Below are 24,096 nucleotides of genomic sequence, written 5' to 3'. Positions count from 1 at the left end.
GAGACCAACAAAAGCTTGTCGGATCAGCTCAGATCAGGTCAAATGTCAAAGCCATGCTGATAATTTTCTTTGATTTTGAGGGACTAGTTCATCCTGAATTCGTGTGCCACAGGGACAAACTGTTAATCGATGGTACTTTCGGGATGTGCTGCGACGCCTGCAAGAAAATGTGATAAGGAAATGGCCTGACATGTGGCAAGAAAGTTCATGGTTCTTGCATTACAATAACACACCCGCACATTCGTCCCTGTTGGTGCATGAGTATTGCACAAAAAACGAAATCACTATGCTGCCTCATCCTTCATACTCTCCAGATCTGGCCCCTGTGGACTTTGGAAATAAAATAAAAAGTAAAAAATGCCATTGAAAGGACGAAGATTTGCAACAAGAGACAAGATAAAAGAAAATTCACAGATGGCACTTTGCCCGATCCAGCAAGAGGCATTCCAAGACTACTTCAGAAAGTGGAAGTGACATTGGAAATGGTGTATCGGTTGAGGAGGAGAGTAGATCAAAGGTGACCATGCACAATAAGTAAAAGGTAAGAGTAGAAAAGTTTTATGAACAAGTTCCAGAATTTTTTGAATCGATCTTATATGGTGGTGGCAGTCACCCTGCAGTGTATTTCTCCTTATATACAAGAGTACTGAAATTAACCCCACATATCCAAATGATGTAGTGTAGTGGTTAAGTTGCTTGGTTGGTGAGCTGAAAGTTGTGTGTTCGAATCTGTTGGCTGCCATCTACGTTTTTATTTTACATCTTTATGAAGTGGGTGGGACCATTATTTTTATTCAGTTAATAGATTTAAATAATATATATCTCTTTTTCATCCCTAATCCAGACAAATCAGTACACGTGTGACTGCTACCAATATGTTCCAGTTGCTAGGCATTAAAACAGGTTTTTCTGGGTCTTCTACTTCAGTTTCTGTTGGTAATAGGCAGGTAAGGTGAAGTGTTTTGGATAGCTCTTGGGCTAGGGATCATTTGTATTTTCAATAGAAGGCTCACCTTACTGTAACTACCCTACAATACAGGATCAAAGTTTGAATATTACACACTTCCTCCAGCTAAGGCAAATGGAGCAAATGGGCTGGTACTTTTTGCATGGATGTGGTCTACGATGTGTCTTATAGAGCTTATAGAGGTGCAGTGTAGTTCGTGAGCAGTTGCGTAGAAAATTTGGAAAAAAGCATTTCTCACTTTTTTCTCCCCTGTCTGCAGCAGATATCTGAATAACTAAACACAATGAATTGCTCGAATGTCACTGTTAGATTGTCAAGACATTTATCTAGAAGTTGCATCTTCCAATTTTCAAAAATCTTTATCCATTTATGAGAATCATCCCAAAGACACCGTTTTTGGGTACCAAAACTGAGCTACAGATTCCAAGGTGGGTGTGCATGGCAAATGTCTTGTCCTTATCATCAGAAGGGTTTTGGGGACGCCATGTAGTACTGAAGGACATGCAAAATTTTTGTGCACATAAAATCTGGTCTGAGGTGTAAGATTAGTTTTGAGTTATTCCAATTTCACATACATAAACTATGAAAATTTTACTGTTCCATAAAGTTCTTTCATATGAGTAACGTCCCCTGCTGTAGCAGGGAAAAGAAGGGAACCAGTGGAAAAATTCTCGTATTGGAGCACAAAAAATGTGAATATGTTCCTGTTTATTTAAAAACTCTGACTAAAAAGTGGGATACCAGCTGCCTCTCAGCACCTTTAAAAATTTTGATATATGAACATATTCATACTTTTTTTACACTGAGAGAGGAGACAGTGGCAATGAAAAAGAGACAGAAGAGTAATGAAACTGAAAGATAGTAGACTGTGATTGTGGTTTAGAAAGAATGAAGGAGAAAATGGCAGTTTGGGACAAAGAGAGGGAAATAATGAAACACAGCTTACAGTGACAGAATTGCATTAGGAAAAGAGAGAAGGAGACAGTGTCAGTGGGAGAGAAATAAAGAGAAAGAGAAAATGGAAGTGGGGGGGGGGGGGGGGGGGGAAGAATCAGTGATAATGAGAGACAGAGTCTATGATGATGGCAGTGAGAAAGAAAGTGATGTCAAGAAGAAACCTCAAAAGTGGGAAGGAATGTATGAGATAGTAGCAGTAAGAGAGAGAGAGAGAGAGAGAGAGAGAGAGAGAGAGAGAGAGAGAGAGAGAAGGAAAGTGACAGTCAGATGAGATGGAGTTGCAGTAGTAGTAAACAAAGGAAACTATGGCTGTGAGGCAGGGGACATTGACAGAGAAACAAAGAGATAACAACAATGAATTGAGGTGAATCGGTGAATGATGATGGGCAAGTAGGAGTGGATGGATATGAGTAATTTATGGCAATGAACTAGTGGGTGTGGCAAGGTACAGTTAGGGGAGATAGTGGGAATAAGAGGTGAGTTGCATGTTAAGAAGAGGGCAAATATTTCCATGCCAAGGTTTTTGGTAAAATTATTAAAGATGCTGAGGGAGGTAGAATATGGCAGCTGATTCACCACTTTTCAATCAGTCTTCCAGAAAAGGAGAATATTCACCCTTTGTGTGCTCCGATAGGAGTATTTTTCCACTGGTACTTTCGGGAAAGAACTTCTGACCCTTAAATTTATTAGATTTCATTAAAGCTTTTAATGATGTTGCAAGTGTTAGTTTTATGTCCTAACTTCTGCCATTGTCAGTTATTTTGTTCCCCAAACAACACTTGTCTTCTACTTTCGGTGTCTTGTTTTGTAACATAATTTTCTCAGCGTCACTTGTTTTAATCTGACTACATTTATTACATTCGTTTTACTTGTGTTGATGTTTTTCTTACAACCTCTTCACAAGAAACTGTACAGGTTCTTTGCAGTCTTTTGAAGGAATTCCAGTGACATTGGCAAACATTGAAGTTTTTATTTCTTTTCCCTGAACTTTAATACTTTTTCCAAATTTTTCCTTGGTTCCCTGTACTGCTTGCTTGATATACAGATTGAATAACATGGGGGAAAGGGCTGCAAACCTGTCTCACACACTTCTCAGTTGCTGCCTACCATTCATATCCTTTACCTCGTAACTGTAGTCTGGCTTCCGTAAGTCATAGATAACCTTTTGCTCTCTGTATTTTATTCCTGCTGCTTTCAGAATTTCAAAGAATGTGTTTCAGTCAACTGTGTCAAAGCCTTTCTTTATAGATGTATGTTTGCATTTTATATAATTTATTTTCTATTACTCTGTAAATAATTGTGTAAGGGTAATGACCTACTCACTTCTATATGCCCTTAAACTGAGCCAGCAACAAATTCTTATTATTTATTCAGCTGGTTTCACTATGTTCAAGTTTACTACTTCGTTATCAGCAAATACTCTTCTGGTTTCCTTTTTTTTCTCTTACTACCAATAGCAATGAGAATATTCTTGTTACTTTCAGTACCATCACCGATAGCTTGGTTCCTAATGGTAAATTATGAAAATTCATAAATTTTCAAATGCTGTACCAACTAGTGCAGAATAGGAAGATTATTGAAATACAGTACACTCTTGACTTTTCAACCTAATGTGACAGAAGGTTAAGTTGGATAGGCAGGAGTTCTATAAATTACCACTTTTAACCCCAGCCATACTGTTCAAAACACCCCATTTTTATACCAAAACCCAAGTTTATTAACATTTTCTCGCTTACTACATAATACACACCAGTTATAAGCTTTGTGGTGTACATACTGCGTCCTTCAAAAATTATTACAGGAAACATAAAATGATCTGCATTGTAAAGTATGAATTTGCAATTATACACATGTCAAAAGCCAAAAAGTTGAAACTTACAGGTTTGAGATTTTAATAAATGACTGTGTCCCTCTTTTAGCCCTGTTCCAAGCTGCAATATCCCTCTGTTTATGCAAAAAAAAAAGGGGGGGGGGGGAATCAGCTGGCATTGCTTCCTCTTGCTCACTAATGTATTGCAGCACTGCCTCATTTGTCTTGAACCCTTCAGAATGTCCGATGAGATTTCTCCTGTCATCTGAGGTTGCCTCCTCCTCCTGCATTACTTCGTCATGTGTTACTTCCTCCTGCATTACCATTTCCACAATACTATTGTCAGTTAGTTCATCAACCTAATCATTTGCCATTAAATCTGTGACTTCCTCTGCACTGACAGCCTCACAGCTTGGTACATTTTTGGGCAATGAAACAATATCATATTTCCATTTTTGACTTCAGTTTCACACGTGAAAGTTAAAATGTTCACCTCCATGGTCTAAAAGAATTTTCAAAGACTTTACAAGTGATATGTTTGGAATATCTTCCCGTGCTTCAGCCAACCACCTTATGACACCTAGTAAGTCAATCATCTTCGGAACCGTTATATGGAGTACCCATTATCATCAGCTACTGATATAAAAGAACTGAGCAGCCAATGCCAATATTGTTTAGCATTTCAAGGATGCCCTAGTCGATTTGCTGACAAACAGCAATCACATTTTGTGGCAGAAATAATACTTTGATATCTCTGTGTGTGAGTTTGTCACTTGCAGGATGGGAAGGCGATTTCTGTGACTTCCTTATAAAGGAACCTAAGCTTGTGGTTGCTAGTTACATTATTGCAGGCAAGTATGGTAACTTGATCCTTACTTCTCTTGTATCTGGATGCCGCAGCTTCCTTTTCTGAAGCAAGCTTTTTGCAGGGAGCATCTTGTAACCCAGACCACTCTCATCGCAATTGTACAACTATTCACCAGGAATTCCCTCATCGTCAGTTAACTTCAACAGATAGTCTTTAAACAAGTGGCATGGCCTTTTTGTCAGTGGCTAAAGCCTAATGCTTACATTTCAAAACTGTCTTCCTTACTTTTATTCCACTTCCACTAGCTTGGGAAGCACACCTCTTTTCAGTTTCTGCTCGAATTTTCTTCCAGTCTCCAACAGTACTATTTCTTCCACTAACTGCAAAGCAATAATTTTGGCTGCTACTCTAGAATCCAGTTGTATTTCAGCACTTAGTTCCTGACCCATAGTTATTACAAGTTTTTTTATGTTTATCACCCAGTTCAGACTTTTTATTAAAAGCACAAAGGGCCACGCCAAACAACAATTTAACAACACACACACTTTGGACGTCTGATATGCAGTCAAAGAAACAAAGAGCACAAGGTTGCCAGTATCATTTCGAAGTGCTGGAAGAGGGCTTCTAAAAACCATTTGTTGAAGAGTGGTTCTGGTAATTTATTCAGAATTCACAATACAGTGTGTACCTTATAAATGTGACTGTGGACAAAAGATGCATAATATATTTTGAAAGGCCACGTAGCAGTATAGCCAGCGCCCCCTTGCTAAAGCTTTGGAAAAGTACAGTGTATACAAAAAAATTAATCCTCATTTTACCACAGAGAAGTAAGATTATTATGATATTAATTAAGTAGACCAGACAGTCACAATCTGGATAGTTGAGTCTATTGTATATGCAAAACATTAAATACATTCAGCAAAAACATGACATGTTGATGACTTTAAAATACTGATATACAATATGTATTGATGACTACTGTTTCTGGCACTTTGAATTAATGCAGGGAATTCTGGAGATATGCAGTGTGAAGCTCTATGAAGACAAGTCACAACCTGCATCTGTGGATCTTTGCTCTGCTTACAGGCATACTCAAGCTAAGAATTTAAGCTGCTTGTAACAGTTGTTCTACAACTGTTGATCAGATACCTAAGAAAGACTGAGAAATGGCTGTCAGATTAGTAGCACAGTTTTTCTCTGTGCAATAGTGGAAAGATTTACATAGTTTGCAAATGACTTTAAACATCTGTCTACTGTATTCTAATGCTTCAGTGCACTGCAAAGGTGTAATGTAAATCTTTGAGTACACTCCTCCATATGCCAGCCAGTCTCTTTGATCAATAAACAGAATGTTGATGCTTATGGAAATTGGTAGAGGAAGACCTCTTTGTGCTATGTAATCAGATTGAATAATACTTGAATCTGTCTGCAGCTGGAATCCACACCATTCTGGCAGATCAGATCATTTTGAAGTGATCTGTGTGGATGACATGCTGCTTCGAAAACAGAGTAAACAGAAGAATGTGTGTTGTGATGCAAAGGAATGTTAAAAATAGTTAAGTTAATGTATCTTGCTATATGAATAAGAACCATTATTTCAAACAACAAAATATGATATTATTAAAAAGTAAAGGCAGCATCAAGCTGAAGGATGAACACCACAGTGCTCTACTAGGTGTTGTCCTACTGGAGGTGGTATGCCCTTGCCTTCCTCTGACCTTCAAACTGACTGATCTAGACAGTTAAGGGGCCTACAGTGTAATGTGGGCTCTGAACTGTGGTGCAGCTCTGCATGTTTCAACATGAAAAGTCTCCCAAAAATTGAGAACAGGAAGCTGTCACTTAACACTTTTACTAACACACAATTTGAAAGGACTTTGGACAAAATTGATCTGATGGATGAATCAAAAAGGGAAACAAAATTCTTTTGAATATTCAGCCAAATGTTAACTTCCTCTTGAAGTATCCAGATCCAGAGAACAAGATTTGTCAGTTTCTAGCAATACTAGGAAAGGAGGGGGGGGGGGCAGGTGAAGTAATTGTCCTACCTTGGTTCTGAGCTAAAGCCCGTGTCCAGTACGGGATATGAAAATTTGTCCAAATCAATAGTCACCAGTGAAAACTTCCGAAAGTGTCACGCTGAGCAGGAACCATCCCCAGAAGAGTGAAGTTGAAGGCGAACAGCTAGTGGTGGACAATGTGGAAGCAGCGGCGGTGACTTTGGAAATAAACATCAGTCTTTAGCGGGTATATAATCTGCCCATTGCAGCCAGAGCACAGTCCTAAATCCTGGCCAGGCAGATGGCTACAACTTTCATATTGGCTGATTTCCTTCTTGGGGGATGTATAATGTAGTCCAGTCAGCATGTGCCGCTGGCTGGTGTACTCGTCGATTGCCATCTTGGTGTGGCCATTAGTATTACCCTCTGATGGCCTGCTGGCCAACTTCTTGTTGTGGTCTGAAGGTTGGCTGCTGGTAGTGTGGAGTTGTGGGAGTTGAAATGCTGCGGCTTGTAGATAGTCGGCTGTCAGTGCTTTATCGCGGGCACACCACAGCACATCTTAACAAACATCGGCAGAAGTGAACAATGTTCTAACCATTTCCAAAACATGATACAAAAATGGATTCATCACTCCCAGTAGTTACCCATAAACATATCATCAACCAAACGTGGGTAAAACTCTACAAAGAAGCAAGTTCTTGATAATGATGGTGCTTTTCTTGCTTCTGAAACTGAATTTGTTTGAAGAAGAGAATGATGGTGTTTTTTTTTTTTTTTTTTTTACTGAGAGCAGAGGAAATGTGGGGCTATAGTCACTAAGTAGTGATGCTTAGAATATGCTTCCTTCACCACAAGAATGCTTGAGGCACTCAGTCTAACACTGAGACGTGACAGTTGGCTCCTTCGCCATGAAAAATGCTCTGTCACATAGATAAAATATTTTAATTACTGTTTAGGTGCAGCACTCTTTATTAGTTGTTGACAAACTAATTATAGCTGTGAATTTACGCCATGTGAGCATGCCGTGTTCCCCGAATTGAAGTTTCCGTTGAGAGTAGGATGACTCCCTTCCCACAGCAAAAAAATTAAGCAGTTGTGGGATGCTGGATGTGTCCAGCTAGCTGCTGGAAAGCACTGGGACAAAGCAGATAGTGTGATTTAAAAGACTGATGAGAGACAATGAAGCTGATAGAGATTAGTATGCAAAAGTATTGTTTGTATAATAGCAAGTAGCACTGTTACACTTGATGAAAAGTCATCATGGAATCATAGTGACTAGTTAAGAGTTTGTGCTAGACTGAAATATTAACACACACATCTTTTCTGTGGACTGTATTCTGTCCTCTAACAACTCGTTTGTTCCTGTTGTTGTTCATATGTGCTGTTTTTGGGTTTTAGGGATTTCTTAATGCTACTTGTTTTTATACTGTTCTAACTCGTACATGTTTCAGTGTGCTTACAACACTGAGAAGATGATGTGGGAAGACATAGAGAAAAGATGGAGGGAGGAAAAACAAAAACTTTTCAGCTCTTTGCTGTGTGCATCAGATGAATATTTGGATTTCTCAGTAAGAGCAGAGGTAAGTTTTTTGAAATTCAACACATCAAGACATGTCCTGTGTGAATTAAGGTCTTGACAAGACAGAGTAAAGTTTTCAATTTTTAAAATGTTAGTTACATTTTTAATCATAACTCTTACAGAATATGACTCAAATCCCAGCCTTGTATTTTGGGGTCATAAAAAAGTAAAGATATAAGGGAGATGGTAAAAGTAAAGAGAACAACTTCAATTGTAGATGGGTTTTTCACATTTACAAAACTAGTTAGAGGAGAAAAAAGTGGTATGTGACTGATAAATATTGTAGGACTGACCCAGGCTCAAACCTCAGAACTTCTATCCTTAATTCATTACGTACCCCTGTGATCACAGTCACACACATTAGTGGAAGTGTAATCTGTCTCAGATATATCTGTGAACTCTCCTAACAGCTGATTTTGCTCCAATTTATTTTTATTAGTATTCAGTTTTTTGCTTCTACTTTTCCTGATGTGTCATATGACATTTTCCTGGTGAAGGAACTTTTACAGATTCCAAAAGCTGTGCTTAACATTTGTCAGTGGTTTTTGTATGTTAACTTGACAGCCTTGCTCCAATTATCGATAAGAAACCACTCGGTTTCCTTTGCCAAACATTATTACACTTTTTTATTGTTCTATAACCAGTCATCAGATTTATTTGGTCATTTATCTTCTTCCACCTCAGCGATTTATTAATAGCAAATTGCTACACTGCATTGTGGTATGGAATCCACATTAAATTGCGGATGTCCATCTGATTGGGTTTGCCAGTTAACAGGTCACAGGAAGTCAAAGCATACCACCTTCAGTAGGACCATGCTTAGTAAAGCAATGTGATGTTCAAACCGTACTTCAGATTGATAGCAGTCATATCTTTCAAATTTTCACTGCTTGTTAGGTACCACATGCATTGTGTTATATAACTGAAATAAATTGTGTAGAGTTCATAGTGCTGAAGTACATAGCACAGCTTTTACTACTCTGGTGTGCAAAACTTAAGGAAGAAAGTAGCTTTCACTTGATGGGTCATTGCAAAGCAACAAAGCTCTTAGAAATTTGGACCATACAGATGTTGTGCTACAGTATAGTACAGCACAGAAAGTAACAAAGAAATATGCTATGAGGCGAACATAAATGATACTTTTATTCAAGGACAATAATTACACGGAAGTTCCCTGGACATTACAAAAGGCAGGACATAGTTCTTAATAGTCTATAAAAAGGGGGCTATCACAGTCATAAATAACTACCGGTCAGTCTCTTTGACTTCAACACTTGGCAAGCTGCTTGAAAGAATAATTCTAGATCAAATGGAATCCTTCTTCTGTAAATACAAACTATTGAACAAAACACAACATGGGTTTCGAAAAGGACGATCTACAATAACAGCATTTGCAACTTTTTTCCATGAACTACTGAACAGGCTGGATGAAGGAAACTATGTTATAGGGACTTTCCTAGGTCTGTCTAAAGCATTCGATTCTGTGACTCATGCAGTCCTGTTATCCAAGTTAGAAAATTACGGGATAAGAGGAGTAGCTCTAAAATTAGGCGTACTAAGTTCTGATCTCTGTGATAGAAGACAGTGCACAAAACTAAATTATAAGAATGAAAGTAAGATCCGAACAGTAAAGTCAGCATACAGAGCTCTCAATTGTGGAGTTCCCCAAGGAAGTATACTTGGACCATTCTTGTTTATAGCATATATTAATGATATAACACAGCCACAAAACTCCAAACTAGTGAACTATGCTGATGATACATCTTTTATTAGCTGGGGCTATACAGAGTGGGCAGCATTCCAAAGCAACAAAGAGAACTTTGAAATGATCACAGACTATCTAACAGTGAATAAGCTTGCACTGAATAAGGACAAGACTGTAGTAATAAAGTTCTTGCTACATTTTAATAATACTTGTACTCAATCACTTTCTACAGTTGAAACATCTGACAAACATAAGTTTTTAGGCATATTGATTGATGAACATCTCACTTCGAAAGAGCAGATTGGCTCCACCTGTAAAAAGGTTTCTAGTAATATTTACTTACTAAAACGTCTTGCAAATATAATAGCTCCCCTTGTCCTTAAACAAGTGTATTATGGGTTAATACACTCACATCTGCAATATGGGATTGAGGTCTGGGCTGGGGCACCCACTGTGTATATGGATCGCATTTTCAGGCTTCAAAAGAGAGCCGTTAGGATTATTGCTAATATAAGCAAACGGCAGTCCTGTAGGGACTATTGCAAAAATTATAAATTACTGACTGTGTACTCTTTGTATATATTTAAGACCATAACGTTTGTAAAAGAGAACGAGGAAAATAGTGTAAAGCACAGTGACACCCATAATTACAATACTCGAGCCAAAAGTGACTGTCATATAACTGGGAGACAATTCTATAATAAGTTGCCAAAAAATATAAAGCAACTCCAAGGCAATCTTTTCAAGGGCAAATTGAAAAATTTGTTAATAGAAAGATGTTTATACTCATTAAAAGAATTCTGAGCTGCAGTACTGTTAGTTTATTCTTTTACATTCTGCAGTATATTAGTGGTGGTATTGTTATAATTGGCTAATTGATGTATATAATCATTATATGTATTGAGTGATATACCGGGTGGTCAAAAAGTCACTATAAATTTGAAAACTTAATAAACCACGGTAGAACCAATGTAGATAGAGAGGTACAAATTGACACACATGCTTGGAATGACATGGGGTTTTACTAGAACTAAAAATAAAACAAAGTACTGCTAGACACGCGAAAGACTCTTGCGCGCGTCGTTTGGTGATGATCGTGTGCTCAGCCGCCACTTTTGTCATGCTTGGCCTCCCAGGTCCCTAGACCTAAGTCCGTGCGATTATTGGCTTTGGAGTTACCTGAAGTCGCAAGTGTATCATGATCGACCGACATCTCTAGGGATGCTGAAAGACAACATCCGATGCCAATGCCTCACCGTAACTCCGGACATGCTTTACAGTGCTGTTCACAACATTATTCGTCGACTACAGCTATTGTAGAGGAATTATGGTGCACATATTGAGCATTCCTGTAACATCATCTTTGCTTTGTCTTCCTTTGTTGTGCTAATTATTGCTATTCTGATCAGATGAAGCGCCATCTGTCGGACATTTTTGAACTTCTGTATTTTTTGATTCTAATAAAACCCCATGTCATTCCAAGCATGTGTGTCAATTTGCACCTCTCTATCTACATTATTCCGTGATTTATTCAGTTTTCAAATTTATACTGACTTTTTGATCACCCGGTATAATGTGCTAATGTGTTTATAACATTATTGCATGGAATGGAATGATATACAATGTGCTACTTGATGTATATATTCATTCTTGGAATGACATGATATTGATATAATTGTACAAAAAATGACAATGTCAAAGACTGTAAAGTTAACTTGGACAAATAAACATTATTATTATTATTATTATTATTATTTCTTTACTTTCTCAGACTTTTTAGAAGTCTGGTTAAGAATGGAGTGACGCGGACCTTTATCAAGTGTCACTTCCTTTTTGCTGTACGGTACATGTTATATTGCATTTAGGAACTTTCGGGTAATATTATTATTATTATTATTATTAAAAGGATATGTGATATTCAAAGATGGAAATACATGCTCTGCAATGTGCTCCCATGCTGGCCACAAGGTTGGTGAGGAGGTCTTGTGGTAGGTAGTTTCATTCCTCCAGTAGCACAGTTGACAGTTGATGGACATGCTGCAGTACGTTTCCTCAATGCATCCCACATTTGCTAAATGACATTTAAGTTGGGGAACAGGCAGGCCAGTCCATTGGACAAATATCCACTTGTTCCACCTGGCCTGTTTATTTATTTTTATTTATTTATTTATTGTTCTGTGTTACCAAATTAAGGAGAAGTCTCCATGGCCATGGAACGAGTCAATACATGAAATTATAACACGATAGTAGAAACAGATAAAATGAAATATAAGAAACATATTCAGGTGACAATTTGTAAGTTTAAATAAAGAAAATCAACAATGTAACACTGGAATTTGCTTAATTTTTCAGCTCTTCCAGGAGCTCCTTGACAGAATAGAAGGAGTGAGCCATGAGGAAACTCTTCAGTTTAGACTTAAGTGTTTGGGCTACTGCTAAGATTTTTGAGTTCTTGTGGTAGCTTATTGGAAAATGGATGCAGCAGAATACTGCACTCCTTTCTGCACAAGAGTCAGGGAAGTGCATTCCACATGCAGATTTGATTTCTGCCTAGTATTAACTGAGTGAAAGCTGCTCACTCTTGGGAATAAGCTAATATTGCTAACAACAAACGACATTAAAGAAAATACATACTGTGAGGGCAATGTCAGAATTCCCAGGCTATTGAATAGGGGTCGACAAGATGTTCTCGAACTTACACCACATATAGCTCAAACAGCCCGTTTTTGAGCCAAAAATACCCTTTTTGAATCAGAAGAATTGCCCCAAAAAATAATACCATATGACATAAGCGTATGAAAATATGCGAAGTATACTACTTTTCGTGTTGAACTGTCACTTATTTCAGATACTGTTCTAATGGTAAATAAAGCAGCATTTAGTTTCTGAACAAGATCCTGAACATGGGCTTTCCACAACAGCTTACTATCTATCCGAACGCCTAGGAACTTCCTGTTCAGTCTCGCTTATAATATGCCCATTCTGTCTGATCAAAATATCAGTTCTTGTTGAATTGTGAGTTAGAAACTGTAAAAACTGAGTCTTACTGTGATTTAGCATCAAATTATTATCCACAAGCCATGAACTTATTTCATGAATTACATTATTTGATAATGTTTCAATACTACACACAAGATCCTTCACTACCAAGCTGGTTTCATCAGCAAACAGAAATATTTTTGAGTCACCTGTAATACTAGAAGGCATATCATTTATATAAATAAGAAACAGCAGTGGCCCCAGCACCGACCCTTGGGGAACGCCCCACTTAACAGTGCCCCATTGGGACTGAACATCACTACCCCTCCCAATATTGCGGAGAATTACCTTCTGCTTTCTGTTCTTAAAGTAAGAGGCGAACCAATTGTAAGCTACTCCCCTTACTCCATAATGGTCCAACTTCTGCAGTAATATTATGTGGTCAACACAGTGAAAAGCCTTCGTTAAATCAAAGAAAACACTTAGCATTCGTAACCTTTTATTTAATCTGTCCAAAACCTCACAGGGAAAAGAGAATACAGCATTTTCAGTTGTTAAACCATTTCTAAAACCAAACTGTAGATTTGACAGCAAATTCTGTGAATTTAAATGCTCCAGTAACCTTTTATATACAACCCATCGATAACTTAAGCAAACATCAATGGCATAGAAATAGGTCTATAATTGTCAACATTATCCCTGTCTCCCTTTTTATAAAGTGGCTTCACTACCGAGTACTTTAATCGGTCAGGAAACCGACCACTCCTAAAGGAAAAGTTACAGATATGGCTAAGTACTGGACTAACATACATAGAACAATACTTCAGTATTCTGCTAGATATCCCGTCATATCCATGAGAGTTCTTGGTCTTTAGTGATTTAATTATTAACTCAATCTCCCTCTTGTCAGTATCATGGAGGAGCATTTCAGGTAACAGTCTCGGAACACTTTTTTCTATGAGTGCTATATGATTCCCTGTTGGGCTAGGTTTCTATTTAGTTCACCTGCTATATTCAGAAAGTAATTACTAAATACTGTACATATATGCGACTTATCAGTAACACGGACATTCCCACTACGCACTGATTCTATATCCTCAACCTGTCTCTGCAGACCAGCCACTTCCTTTACGACTGACCATATGGTTTTAATTTTATCCTGAGACTTAGCTATTCTATCTGCATACCACATACTTTTTGCCTTCCTAATAACTTTTTTAAGCACCTTACAATACCGTTTGTAATGGGCTGCTGCATTTAGATTTTGACTGTTTCTAACGTTTTGATATAATTGCCACTTTGTTCTACAGGATATTCTTATCCCTCCAGTCAGCCACCCAGGCTGCCTGTTTGTGCTAGTACCCTGTTTCGAACGTTCTAACGGAAAGCAACTTTCAAAGAGCACGAAAAAAGTCTTGAGGAAAGCATTATATTTATTGTCTACTGTATCAGCACTATAAACATCTTGCACTCTTGCTCCTTGATAAGGTTTACAAAGGTCTCTACAGCAACTGGATCAGCTTTCCTAAAAAGTTGGTAACTATATTTAACATGTGTTGCAGCACAAAAATCTTTTAGACTTAAAATTTGTGCATCATGATCTGAAAGACCATTCACCTTTTTGCTAGCAGAATGCCCTTCTAGTAATGAGGAATGAACAAAAATGTTGTCTATGGTTGTTCTACTGTTCCCTTGCACTCTTGTTGGAAAGAATACGGTTTGCATAAGATTATATGAATTAAGGAGGTCTACCAGCATCCTTTTCCTTGCACAATCACTTATACAATTAATATTGAAGTCACCACATATAACTTACTTTTTGTATTTCCTATAAAGTGAACCAAGAACCTCCTCTAGCTTTAGCAAAAATGTTGTGAAATCGGAGTCTGGGGATCTATAAATAACAACAGTTAGAAGTTTAGCTCCATTAAATTTAACCACACCTGCACAACATTCAAACACCTTTTTAGTGCAGTACTTTGAAACATAAATTGACTCAAATGGGATACCGTTTTTCACATACATGGCTACTCCCCCACACTGCAAAGAGCTCCTAGAAAAGCTGCCAGCCAACCTGTATCCTGGTAAAGGAAGCCTCTGAATTATCTCCTTATTTAAGAAGTATTCAGATATACCAATAATTTCAGAGTCAACATCTATAAGCAGTTCTCTAACTTGATCTCTAATGCCTTGTATATTTTGATGAAATATACTAATTCCCTCATTAATCAGATACCTAAGCTTTGTTGAAAGTGGTTTCTTTTTTAGAGTGACTTCCCTTAAGCAGGAATACCTATCAGCTGACTTCAATCTAAAAAAGGTACAGCTCTAACACCCACTACTACAGGAATTTTCCCATGAGTGATCCCACCACCCCCACCTATGCTGTCACATATAAGCTTTGCCAACCTCCCCTTTCCATACCTGTTGAGGTGCAGGTGTGACATCATAAGCGAGTGACTGCGTTTGCAGCTGTAGCAGTGCATCGAAAGCTAAGTACTAATTAATTTTTTGTGTATAGTGGTTTATTTAGGAACTTTAGTAGTCTTCAACCGGTGTTCTTGGTGTTTTCTGGTGAAATAATTGCAGAAGAAATTTTTGGGAACTGCTTTCACTTTCATTACTGTGTCATTAGACGTTTGATTTTCTTTCTGTGTTAGTCTTTGTTATATTCTCATTTGTTGTTGATTAATACTGTCAATAATAGTAGTTACTTCCCTTGTAGAGCAAGTTTGTGATTATTGTAGTCAGTTTTTTAACATCTTATTATTGTAGTAGCGGAACTTAGATAAAGTAGTTTTCTTGTTTCAATAACTGTAAAATTTTACCATGAGTGAGAAGTGTGGGTTTTGCCGTAGGTTCGTGAGTAGTGGATTGCGGTGTGAGACTTGTTCGAAGTATTTTCACTGGGGGGAATGCAGTGGGGAAGCCAGTGGGCATTCTGGTGAGATCCTCAATGCAGTCATGCATTGTCATCCATAAAATGAAGTCAGGGCCGATTGTGCCCGTAAAAGATGCACATGGGGGAGGAGTACAGTCTCGCAATAATACTGACATGTGAGTGTAATGTGTATAAAGATTTAGAGATCAGTACACCCATGCGGTATTATGCCTTCGCATACCATAGCGCTTGGACCACCAAAATGATCGTGTCCGACAATCTTCCTGGGCCATACATATTCCCACCAGTTACTGTATGATGGCACGTCCTGAATCTCTGCTCAGATTGAAACTGTTATCATCTGAGAAAAGCTTGCAATTCCACTTGTCATTATTCCAGTCCCTATGCTTTTTGCCACCATCGCAAATCTTAGAATACGTTACACTCACCAGTCAATTGTACTGTGACACTGTACTCCTTCCCCCTGTGTGTCTTTTCTGGGATGCATTTGACCCTGCATTATTTTTTATGGGTGGCAGTGTGCAACTGCATTGATTAGTGCAGGTGGAGTAGCTCTTGGAAAGAGAGAATATTTGATGAATGAACTGGCCTCCTGTTTCCCCAACGTAAATCCCATCTAGCACTATGAGATGCATTGGGGAGACTTATAGCAGCACATTGACATGCACCAGTGATCATGCAGCATTTGTCAACCGTGCTGTTGGAGAAATGAAATACCCTACCAAAAGGCCTTACCAACCTCAAGGTAAGCATGTGAGCCCAATGCAGAGCATGCATTTCCATACATGGCAGTCACATACCCTATTAAGAACCATATCTCGTTGTTGGTAATGTCCAGGGGACTGTCATAAATTGTGAAGATTTCAGTGTAATTATTGTCTTTGAATAAAAGTGTCATTTCTGTTTGTCTCATTGCATATTCCTTTAAGTTACCTTCTGTACTATATTCCAGCAGTGCTGGCTATGTAAGAGCCAAGTTTCATTGAGCTGTGTTTCTTCACAGTGACACTTAGTGCCAAAGTTACTTTCATCCTTAAGTTTAACACGAGTGTATTTTGTGACCAATCACATAAACGACCCGACCTTCGTCACGCCAGTGCCTGTTGTCTTGCTCCACATTCCCTGCTCCTATTCCAGTGTGGAAACTTTTTTATCATATTTTGTTATGTAAATTATCTTCTGCATTCCGCATAACACTGTTGAGGAGGTACTACAACACTTTTATGAATCACCTGTCTAGAGGTGTCCTTTTGATATGCTAGTTTTCACTCATTGTAAAACAGTTGGTTGAACTGTGTTGTGTCATGTAGATATTATAAAAGTAACCTTACTGTGATAAGATTATGAAAAGGCTAGACTGCTAATCCATATAGTGGAGATGTTGAAGTGTAGACAGCCACAACAAAAAGCCTGCTAAACAATTGACCTTTTGGCCTAAAACGCTTCTAAAGCAAACACACACACACTTTCATGCAAGCTCAGCTCATTTGTGTGAATGTGCGTGCGCATGGGCGTGGGCGTGTGCTTGTTTGTTGTTGTTTACTTGAGGAGAATGACTCTTGGCTGAAAGCTCACTTGTTTAGCTGTCGTTTTGTTGTGCCTGTGTGCAACTCAACATCTCCACTGTATGGTGAGTAACTATTTGTACTTTTCATAATGTTGTCATTATTCCATCCTAGATTTTCTATTGTTTGATTTAATCTTATTATGGCTTATTGCTGCATCCGTTGTGATTAAATGTGGTCCTTTAGTACAGATTACTCATTCTTTTTACTACCTTCTGTGTTACCTTTATAAATACTTTCTTGATGACAAACTGTTTCAGATGTCGGATGTAAATGAGTCATTACTTACGGGCTCGAAAAGTTTATTGGATCATCTGGAAATGGCTTATGCAAAAGTGGTCTCAGAGTATAACAAGAATGTGGTACAAGATGTGGTGCAACTGCCATTGCTGTCAAGGTTCTTGGAGATGCCTGAAATTCAGTCAGATAAGGTGTGGCTTATTCTTTCTTCTGTTAAATTTTTTTAAAAAGGCTGTGAAAATGTTAGCTATTCAGAGGTTTCATTCTTACAGACTGCAAAAGAAATTTGGGAAATGGTGAACCACATGACTCACATTATACCACAAGTGACAGATGGGCCTCTGCATTCGCGATCAAGTGCAACATTCCAGCAGACCCTTATCACTCAAGCCAAGAGGCACCTAGAAGAAAGGTAAGACAAAGTAATGTTAATTACAAGAAAATTTTACAAAATCACTCTGAATCTGAGTAATTAGTAAACTAAAAACAAGATGTTTAAAATTGCACACCAAAAGTGTGGTACAGCTGTTATTTACTTTCCAAGTAATGGTAATCCAAGTCGAAGTATTTTTAAAGTAGTTTTAGTAACTTTTTCAATCCCACACATTGTGTCAGGCACTATGAATTTTCTCATTATTTGTTTTGAGGTGAGATGGTAATCTTAGCAAAGATATGATCCTTCTGTGTAGGCTAGATCACAGGTACCTCACTGTAGAGCCATTCATCAAAGTGAGACCTTGTTTTCGAGTAATTGATGAAAAAGAATTATTTCATGTGTAGCTCAAGACACTTAAATACACTCCTGGAAATGGAAAAAAGAACACATTGACACCGGTGTGTCAGACCCACCATACTTGCTCCGGACACTGCGAGAGGGCTGTACAAGCAATGATCACACGCACGGCACAGCGGACACACCAGGAACCGCGGTGTTGGCCGTCGAATGGCGCTAGCTGCGCAGCATTTGTGCACCGCCGCCGTCAGTGTCAGCCAGTTTGCCGTGGCATACGGAGTTCCATCGCAGTCTTTAACACTGGTAGCATGCCGCGACAGCGTGGACGTGAACCGTATGTGCAGTTGACGGACTTTGAGCGAGGGCGTATAGTGGGCATGCGGGAGGCCGGGTGGACGTACCGCCGAATTGCTCAACACGTGGGGCGTGAGGTCTCCACAGTACATCGATGTTGTCGCCAGTGGTCGGCGGAAGGTGCACGTGCCCGTCGACCTGGGACCGGACCGCAGCGACGCACGGATGCACGCCAAGACCGTAGGATCCTACGCAGTGCCGTAGGGGACCGCACCGCCACTTCCCAGCAAATTGGGGACACTGTTGCTCCTGGGGTATCGGCGAGGACCATTCGCAACCGTCTCCATGAAGCTGGGCTACGGTCCCGCACACCGTTAGGCCGTCTTCCGCTCACGCCCCAACATCGTGCAGCCCGCCTCCAGTGGTGTCGCGACATGCGTGAATGGAGGGACGAATGGAGACGTGTCGTCTTCAGCGATGAGAGTCGCTTCTGCCTTGGTGCCAATGATGGTCGTATGCGTGTTTGGCGCCGTGCAGGTGAGCGCCACAATCAGGACTGCATACGACCGAGGCACACAGGGCCAACACCCGGCATCATGGTGTGGGGAGCGATCTCCTACACTGGCCGTACACCACTGGTGATCGTCGAGGGGACACTGAATAGTGCACGGTACATCCAAACCGTCATCGAACCCATCGTTCTACCATTCCTAGACCGGCAAGGGAACTTGCTGTTCCAACAGGACAATGCACGTCCGCATGTATCCCGTGCCACCCAACATGCTCTAGAAGATGTAAGTCAACTACCCTGGCCAGCAAGATCTCCGGATCTGTCCCCCATTGAGCATGTTTGGGACTGGCTGAAGCGTCGTCTCACTCGGTCTGCACGTCCAGCACGAACGCTGGTCCAACTGAGGCGCCAGGTGGAAATGGCATGGCAAGCCGCTCCACAGGACTACATCCAGCATCTCTACGATCGTCTCCATGGGAGAATAGCAGCCTGCATTGCTGCGAAAGGTGGATATACACTGTACTAGTGCCGACATTGTGCATGCTCTGTTGCCTGTGTCTATGTGCCTGTGGTTCTGTCAGTGTGATCATGTGATGTATCTGACCCCAGGAATGTGTCAATAAAGTTTCCCCTTCCTGGGACAATGAATTCACGGTGTTCTTATTTCAATTTCCAGGAGTGTATAATAGTGTTATACCGAGCAATGTTGTAGCGTAGTGGTTGTGACACATTCCCGACATCCAGAAGGCTGTGGGTTTGAATCTCAGTGGGTGCTTGAATTTTTTTTTTTTAAATTGTTGTTGAAATGAGTAAAATTTTTTACAAACAACCCTGTTGGGGGAACACCCGTAACCGAATGTTGAAACCTACATGAAAATTACTTCATTTGTAAGGCTTTTATTTGTTAAGTCATCACCAGTTTCAGGTTAACAAATGCCCATTATCAGGTGGAATTATTCTTGTGCTGTGACCCCGCACGCCACGAGAATGGCTTGAGTGGAGATGACTGCCACAAGTGAGCGCAGAGCACGGTGTAAAATGATGGGCATTTGTTAGTGTGAAACTAGTAGTGACTTTTAAAAAATAAGCCTTACAGTGGAAACCAGTGATTTCATGTTTCTTACTAATTTTTATTTGGTTAATTAGTTTAGATGTAATTTGCTTTACTCTATTCTTTTTCACATAATTTTCCTCATTGTGTTGGCATTTTTATTTCCCCTTAATTTTTTCTTCCTGTCATTCTTTTTTCCTTTTGGAATATTTGTCCATATAAATTTATTTATTGTCATGTGTTAACTTCCATTTAATTTCTTCCATTTTATATTTTTGTCCATGTTATTGCATTCATTATTTCTATTTCTCATTTTGCTTGGTTTTCATTTTATTAGCTTGAATCACCTCTTTGCTTTTTTTATCTGTAGTGCAGCAAGAATTTGTTTAAAATATTTGTATGATGATTACAAACTAGGAAAAAGGACATGTTGTTATGAAAAATAAATCCTTGACACCATTGCACAGCCATTATAAAAACATTATTTATTTATACCAATAGATTGACATTTTCAAACTTTCAAATATTATGATCGGTAAATGAAAATTATTAAAAATCACATGGATAAAGGTTCCACAGGAAAAGAGATCGACAGGAAGAAAATAAAATGAGAGCAGATAAAGAAGTCAGTATGATGATGATGATGATGATGATGATGATGATGATGATGATGATGATGATGATGAAAACGACGCAACAAAACAGTATAAATAAAAAAAATTACATGAAACCATTTAGCTGAAAAAAAAAAAATAATTCATTTCAATAAATACCTGATGAGGTTAAACCCACAACCTTCTGCATGTCAGGAATGTACCTTAACCATTACTCTACACCATTGCTCTGCGTGACACTATTGCATTTAAGCTTCTAGAGCATCATACAAAACCCTTCTTCGTTGATTATTCGTAAACTAGCACCCACTTTGATGTATGATCCTAGGGTGTGATACCTGGGACCCTATAACCTACACGAACGTATCGATGGTTTCAAAAATAGGTGCTGCTCCTAGGACTTCTCCCTGTAAGTATTTGGGAGTAACTAGATGAGCTGGGCAAGGGTACTGGCAGAGTCAGATGTGGTAAACCACCTAAAATCCACATCCAGGCTTTCCAGCACATTGTTCCTTGTTGATAATCCTCCAGACAGATTCGATCTGGGTTTGGCATCCCTCTCTGAATCCCTGGAGCAGTGTGCTGACACACTAAACCATACGGGCAGGTTCAAAACAAGTGAATGAGTAAACAAATAAATCCCACCCTCAGGGAAAAATGCATGGAGGGAGGGTTTTGAATAGAGGTTAAGTTTGAGGAGTATGTCAGTGGATCTTCATAAATTTTCAGACATCTCGAAAGAAAGAAAAATTGTTCTTAATGCTCCTATTGCTTTCCAGTAAGACTGAGCCACAGGAAATCCTAAAAATCTTGATCCCCACACAAGATATCAGAACTGCCTCTGTAGAAATCCAGTCCCTCCTTACCCGTGCACCCCTGCCTTCTGTCCACTTCCCAAAATTGACAAAAACAACCATCCCAGCATTCCATCAGAAGAGATTTAAAAGCACCACTTAAGTGCATCTCATTAACGGACCAGTACTTTGAACCCATTGTGTGGAACCTCCCATTATACATTAGACACCTACGACTTCCTGGATTGTTTCAAAACCCTTCTTATGCCTTCTTCCACCTGGAAATCCTCCCACATACATTTGGCTACTCCTCATGCTTGCATCAAAGTCTCCCAAAAACTTCACTATTCAGTGTCATCCTTACCTTTATCTGCACCACCTTTGAGTGCCAGACCTACAAACAAATGAGGGGGTGGTCATGAGAACAAAGATGCCATGTCCTATGCCAGTCTTCTTATGAGATGCATGGATGTGCCAGTTGTAAAGCCATCCTCACAAGGGACATGAAACTATACATGGACGTGGAGCTTTGTGATGCCACAGTGTGGAATTTCACATTCCAGTATTCCAAAGTGTGAAAGACAGTTCAGACATATCAAATTTCAAAGGGACTACAGAAGAAAGTGTTAACCCACAACAACGTTTTCGTCGTGTTGCATGTTATACATTAGCTTAAATTCAAAGAAGAGGATGTAAATACAATAAGTCGAAACAGTTGGTATAACATAAAGCATTGGCCAGAAATATGCATATAACTACTTGTTACTAGTAGGTAGTGTGTTCAAGAGTACAACAGATAAAGTTATGTTTCTAGTCCGAACTAAATTGAGGGTTAGTATTTTAACATTTACTCATGTTATGAATAAACCATGTATCAAGGCACATGTCACATCGAGGATCTGTCGTAAACTTGTTTTTTATGGTATGATTTGTTGTAATAAAGTGATGGGAAATGTCATATTCGTGATTAAAGAATTTCTGTATTTGATTGTTCTTGTATTATAACGTGTGCATTGTGGAAGTATGCCATTTCATGGTAAATGGTGCATTGTAGATTGTACAATGTGTTCCAATTAAATGTCAGTAAATGATACATTGGCAGTTAAGGGCTTCAGCAAATTGTCACATCAAATATGTAGACTTGGATAATACATGTTCACTGCAGTGTAATGGATACAGACTGTGTGGAAACAGCAGGTTATCGTAGGTTGGGGCTGGGATAATTTTGAGAACAGAGGATATGTTGTAATGATAATACCCATTTGTGCAGTTCAGGAAAGCTGGTGGTGAAGGCGAGGATCCAGATGACCCAAGTTGTGAAGCAGCCAGTGAAATTAAGCATGTAATGTTCAGCCGCATGTTGTGCTGCAGGGTGGTCCACTTTGCTTTTGACCAAAGTTTGGTAGTGGCTGATCACCCTGGTGGGCAGCTGGTTGGTAGTCATACCTGTAGAAAAAGCTGTGCAATGATCACTGCAGAGCTAGTATATGACGTAGCTACTTGCACAGGTGGCCCAGCCTATGAGGGGGTAAGATAAGCTTGTGGCAGGACTGGAATAGGAATGATAGTCAGTGACAAAGGGGCTGCTCTTTTATAGCTGGTTTTTCAGGCTGGTGGGAGGATTGGGGATGTGTACAGATATGGCATGGGAAATCTGTTTGCAAACAAGGTCTGGGAGGTAGTGCCTGTCTGTGAAGACCATTCAGCATACTAGGCAAGGGAGTTCTTGTTGCCGCAGACATGCTGTCCCCAGGTGCCCAGGCTGTATGGGATGGATTTTTTAGTGTGGAAGGGATGGTGACTATTGAAATATAGGTACTGTTGGTGGTTGGTAGATTAACTTCATTTCCTAACTGATGTCATTTATCTTCCTATTTAATCTATCATAATTTCTCACTCTGTCCCCTTGCGTCATCTTTACTACTCTTTCTCTTGCTGTCTTTTCCTTCAGCTCTCTCTTTCCCCATCCTCACAATGGGTGGGTCTCCCACAACCCAGGATCTAAGTGACCTTTCTCCCATGTTTTGTTCCCTCTTTTCAATTTCATTTTTCGTTTGCAACATTAACTCAGCAGGTCATCATGATTAAGCTTTGTGGATGTGTTTGGTTAGTGACTTAGACAAAAACTAGATATCATCATCATTTTAAATATTTCATTGATAAATGACAGAAACAAATCCTGGGATCTAGATGCTGGTTGTTATTATTATTATTATTATTATTATTATTATTGTTATTATTATTATTAAAGATTGCTAGATACAAGGGTTCCCAGAAAGTATTACACCACATTTTTTCCCTTCACTTCTGTGTTGAACATAATGAGAATTACACAAATGAAAGAAAGCAGTTTTACCTAATACTAATACTACTACTACTACTACTACTTCTACTCCTACTCCTACTCCTACTCCTACTCCTACTCCTACTCCTACTCAGCTCTACAGCCCTTGAAGGGCCTTGGTCTGCATCACAATATCCTGCCATTCAAACCGGTCCATGGCTTGCCATCTCCATCATCTGACACCCAGCTTTTCCATGTCTTCTTCGATTCCATCCACCCATCTCTTTCTGGGACATCCCT

General features: G+C 39.3%; 1 protein-coding gene across 5 annotated transcripts in view; it reads left to right on the top strand.

Moving 5' to 3' along the window:
• Positions 1–24,096, top strand: part of LOC126237028 (nuclear pore complex protein Nup93-like) — a 227,053-nt gene that overhangs the window by 22,371 nt on the left and 180,586 nt on the right. For all 5 annotated transcript variants that reach the window (XM_049946779.1, XM_049946778.1, XM_049946777.1 and 2 more), the window contains 3 exons: positions 7,997–8,125; positions 17,536–17,706; positions 17,788–17,927. In XM_049946779.1, coding sequence (XP_049802736.1) covers positions 7,997–8,125; positions 17,536–17,706; positions 17,788–17,927 — 440 coding nt within the window. The remainder of the gene's footprint in view (positions 1–7,996; positions 8,126–17,535; positions 17,707–17,787; positions 17,928–24,096) is intronic.

Source organism: Schistocerca nitens, chromosome 2 (assembly GCF_023898315.1).
Source record: "Schistocerca nitens isolate TAMUIC-IGC-003100 chromosome 2, iqSchNite1.1, whole genome shotgun sequence".
In the NCBI taxonomy this organism is placed as follows: domain Eukaryota; kingdom Metazoa; phylum Arthropoda; class Insecta; order Orthoptera; family Acrididae; genus Schistocerca; species Schistocerca nitens.
This window is presented reverse-complemented; position numbering and strand designations above follow the sequence as displayed.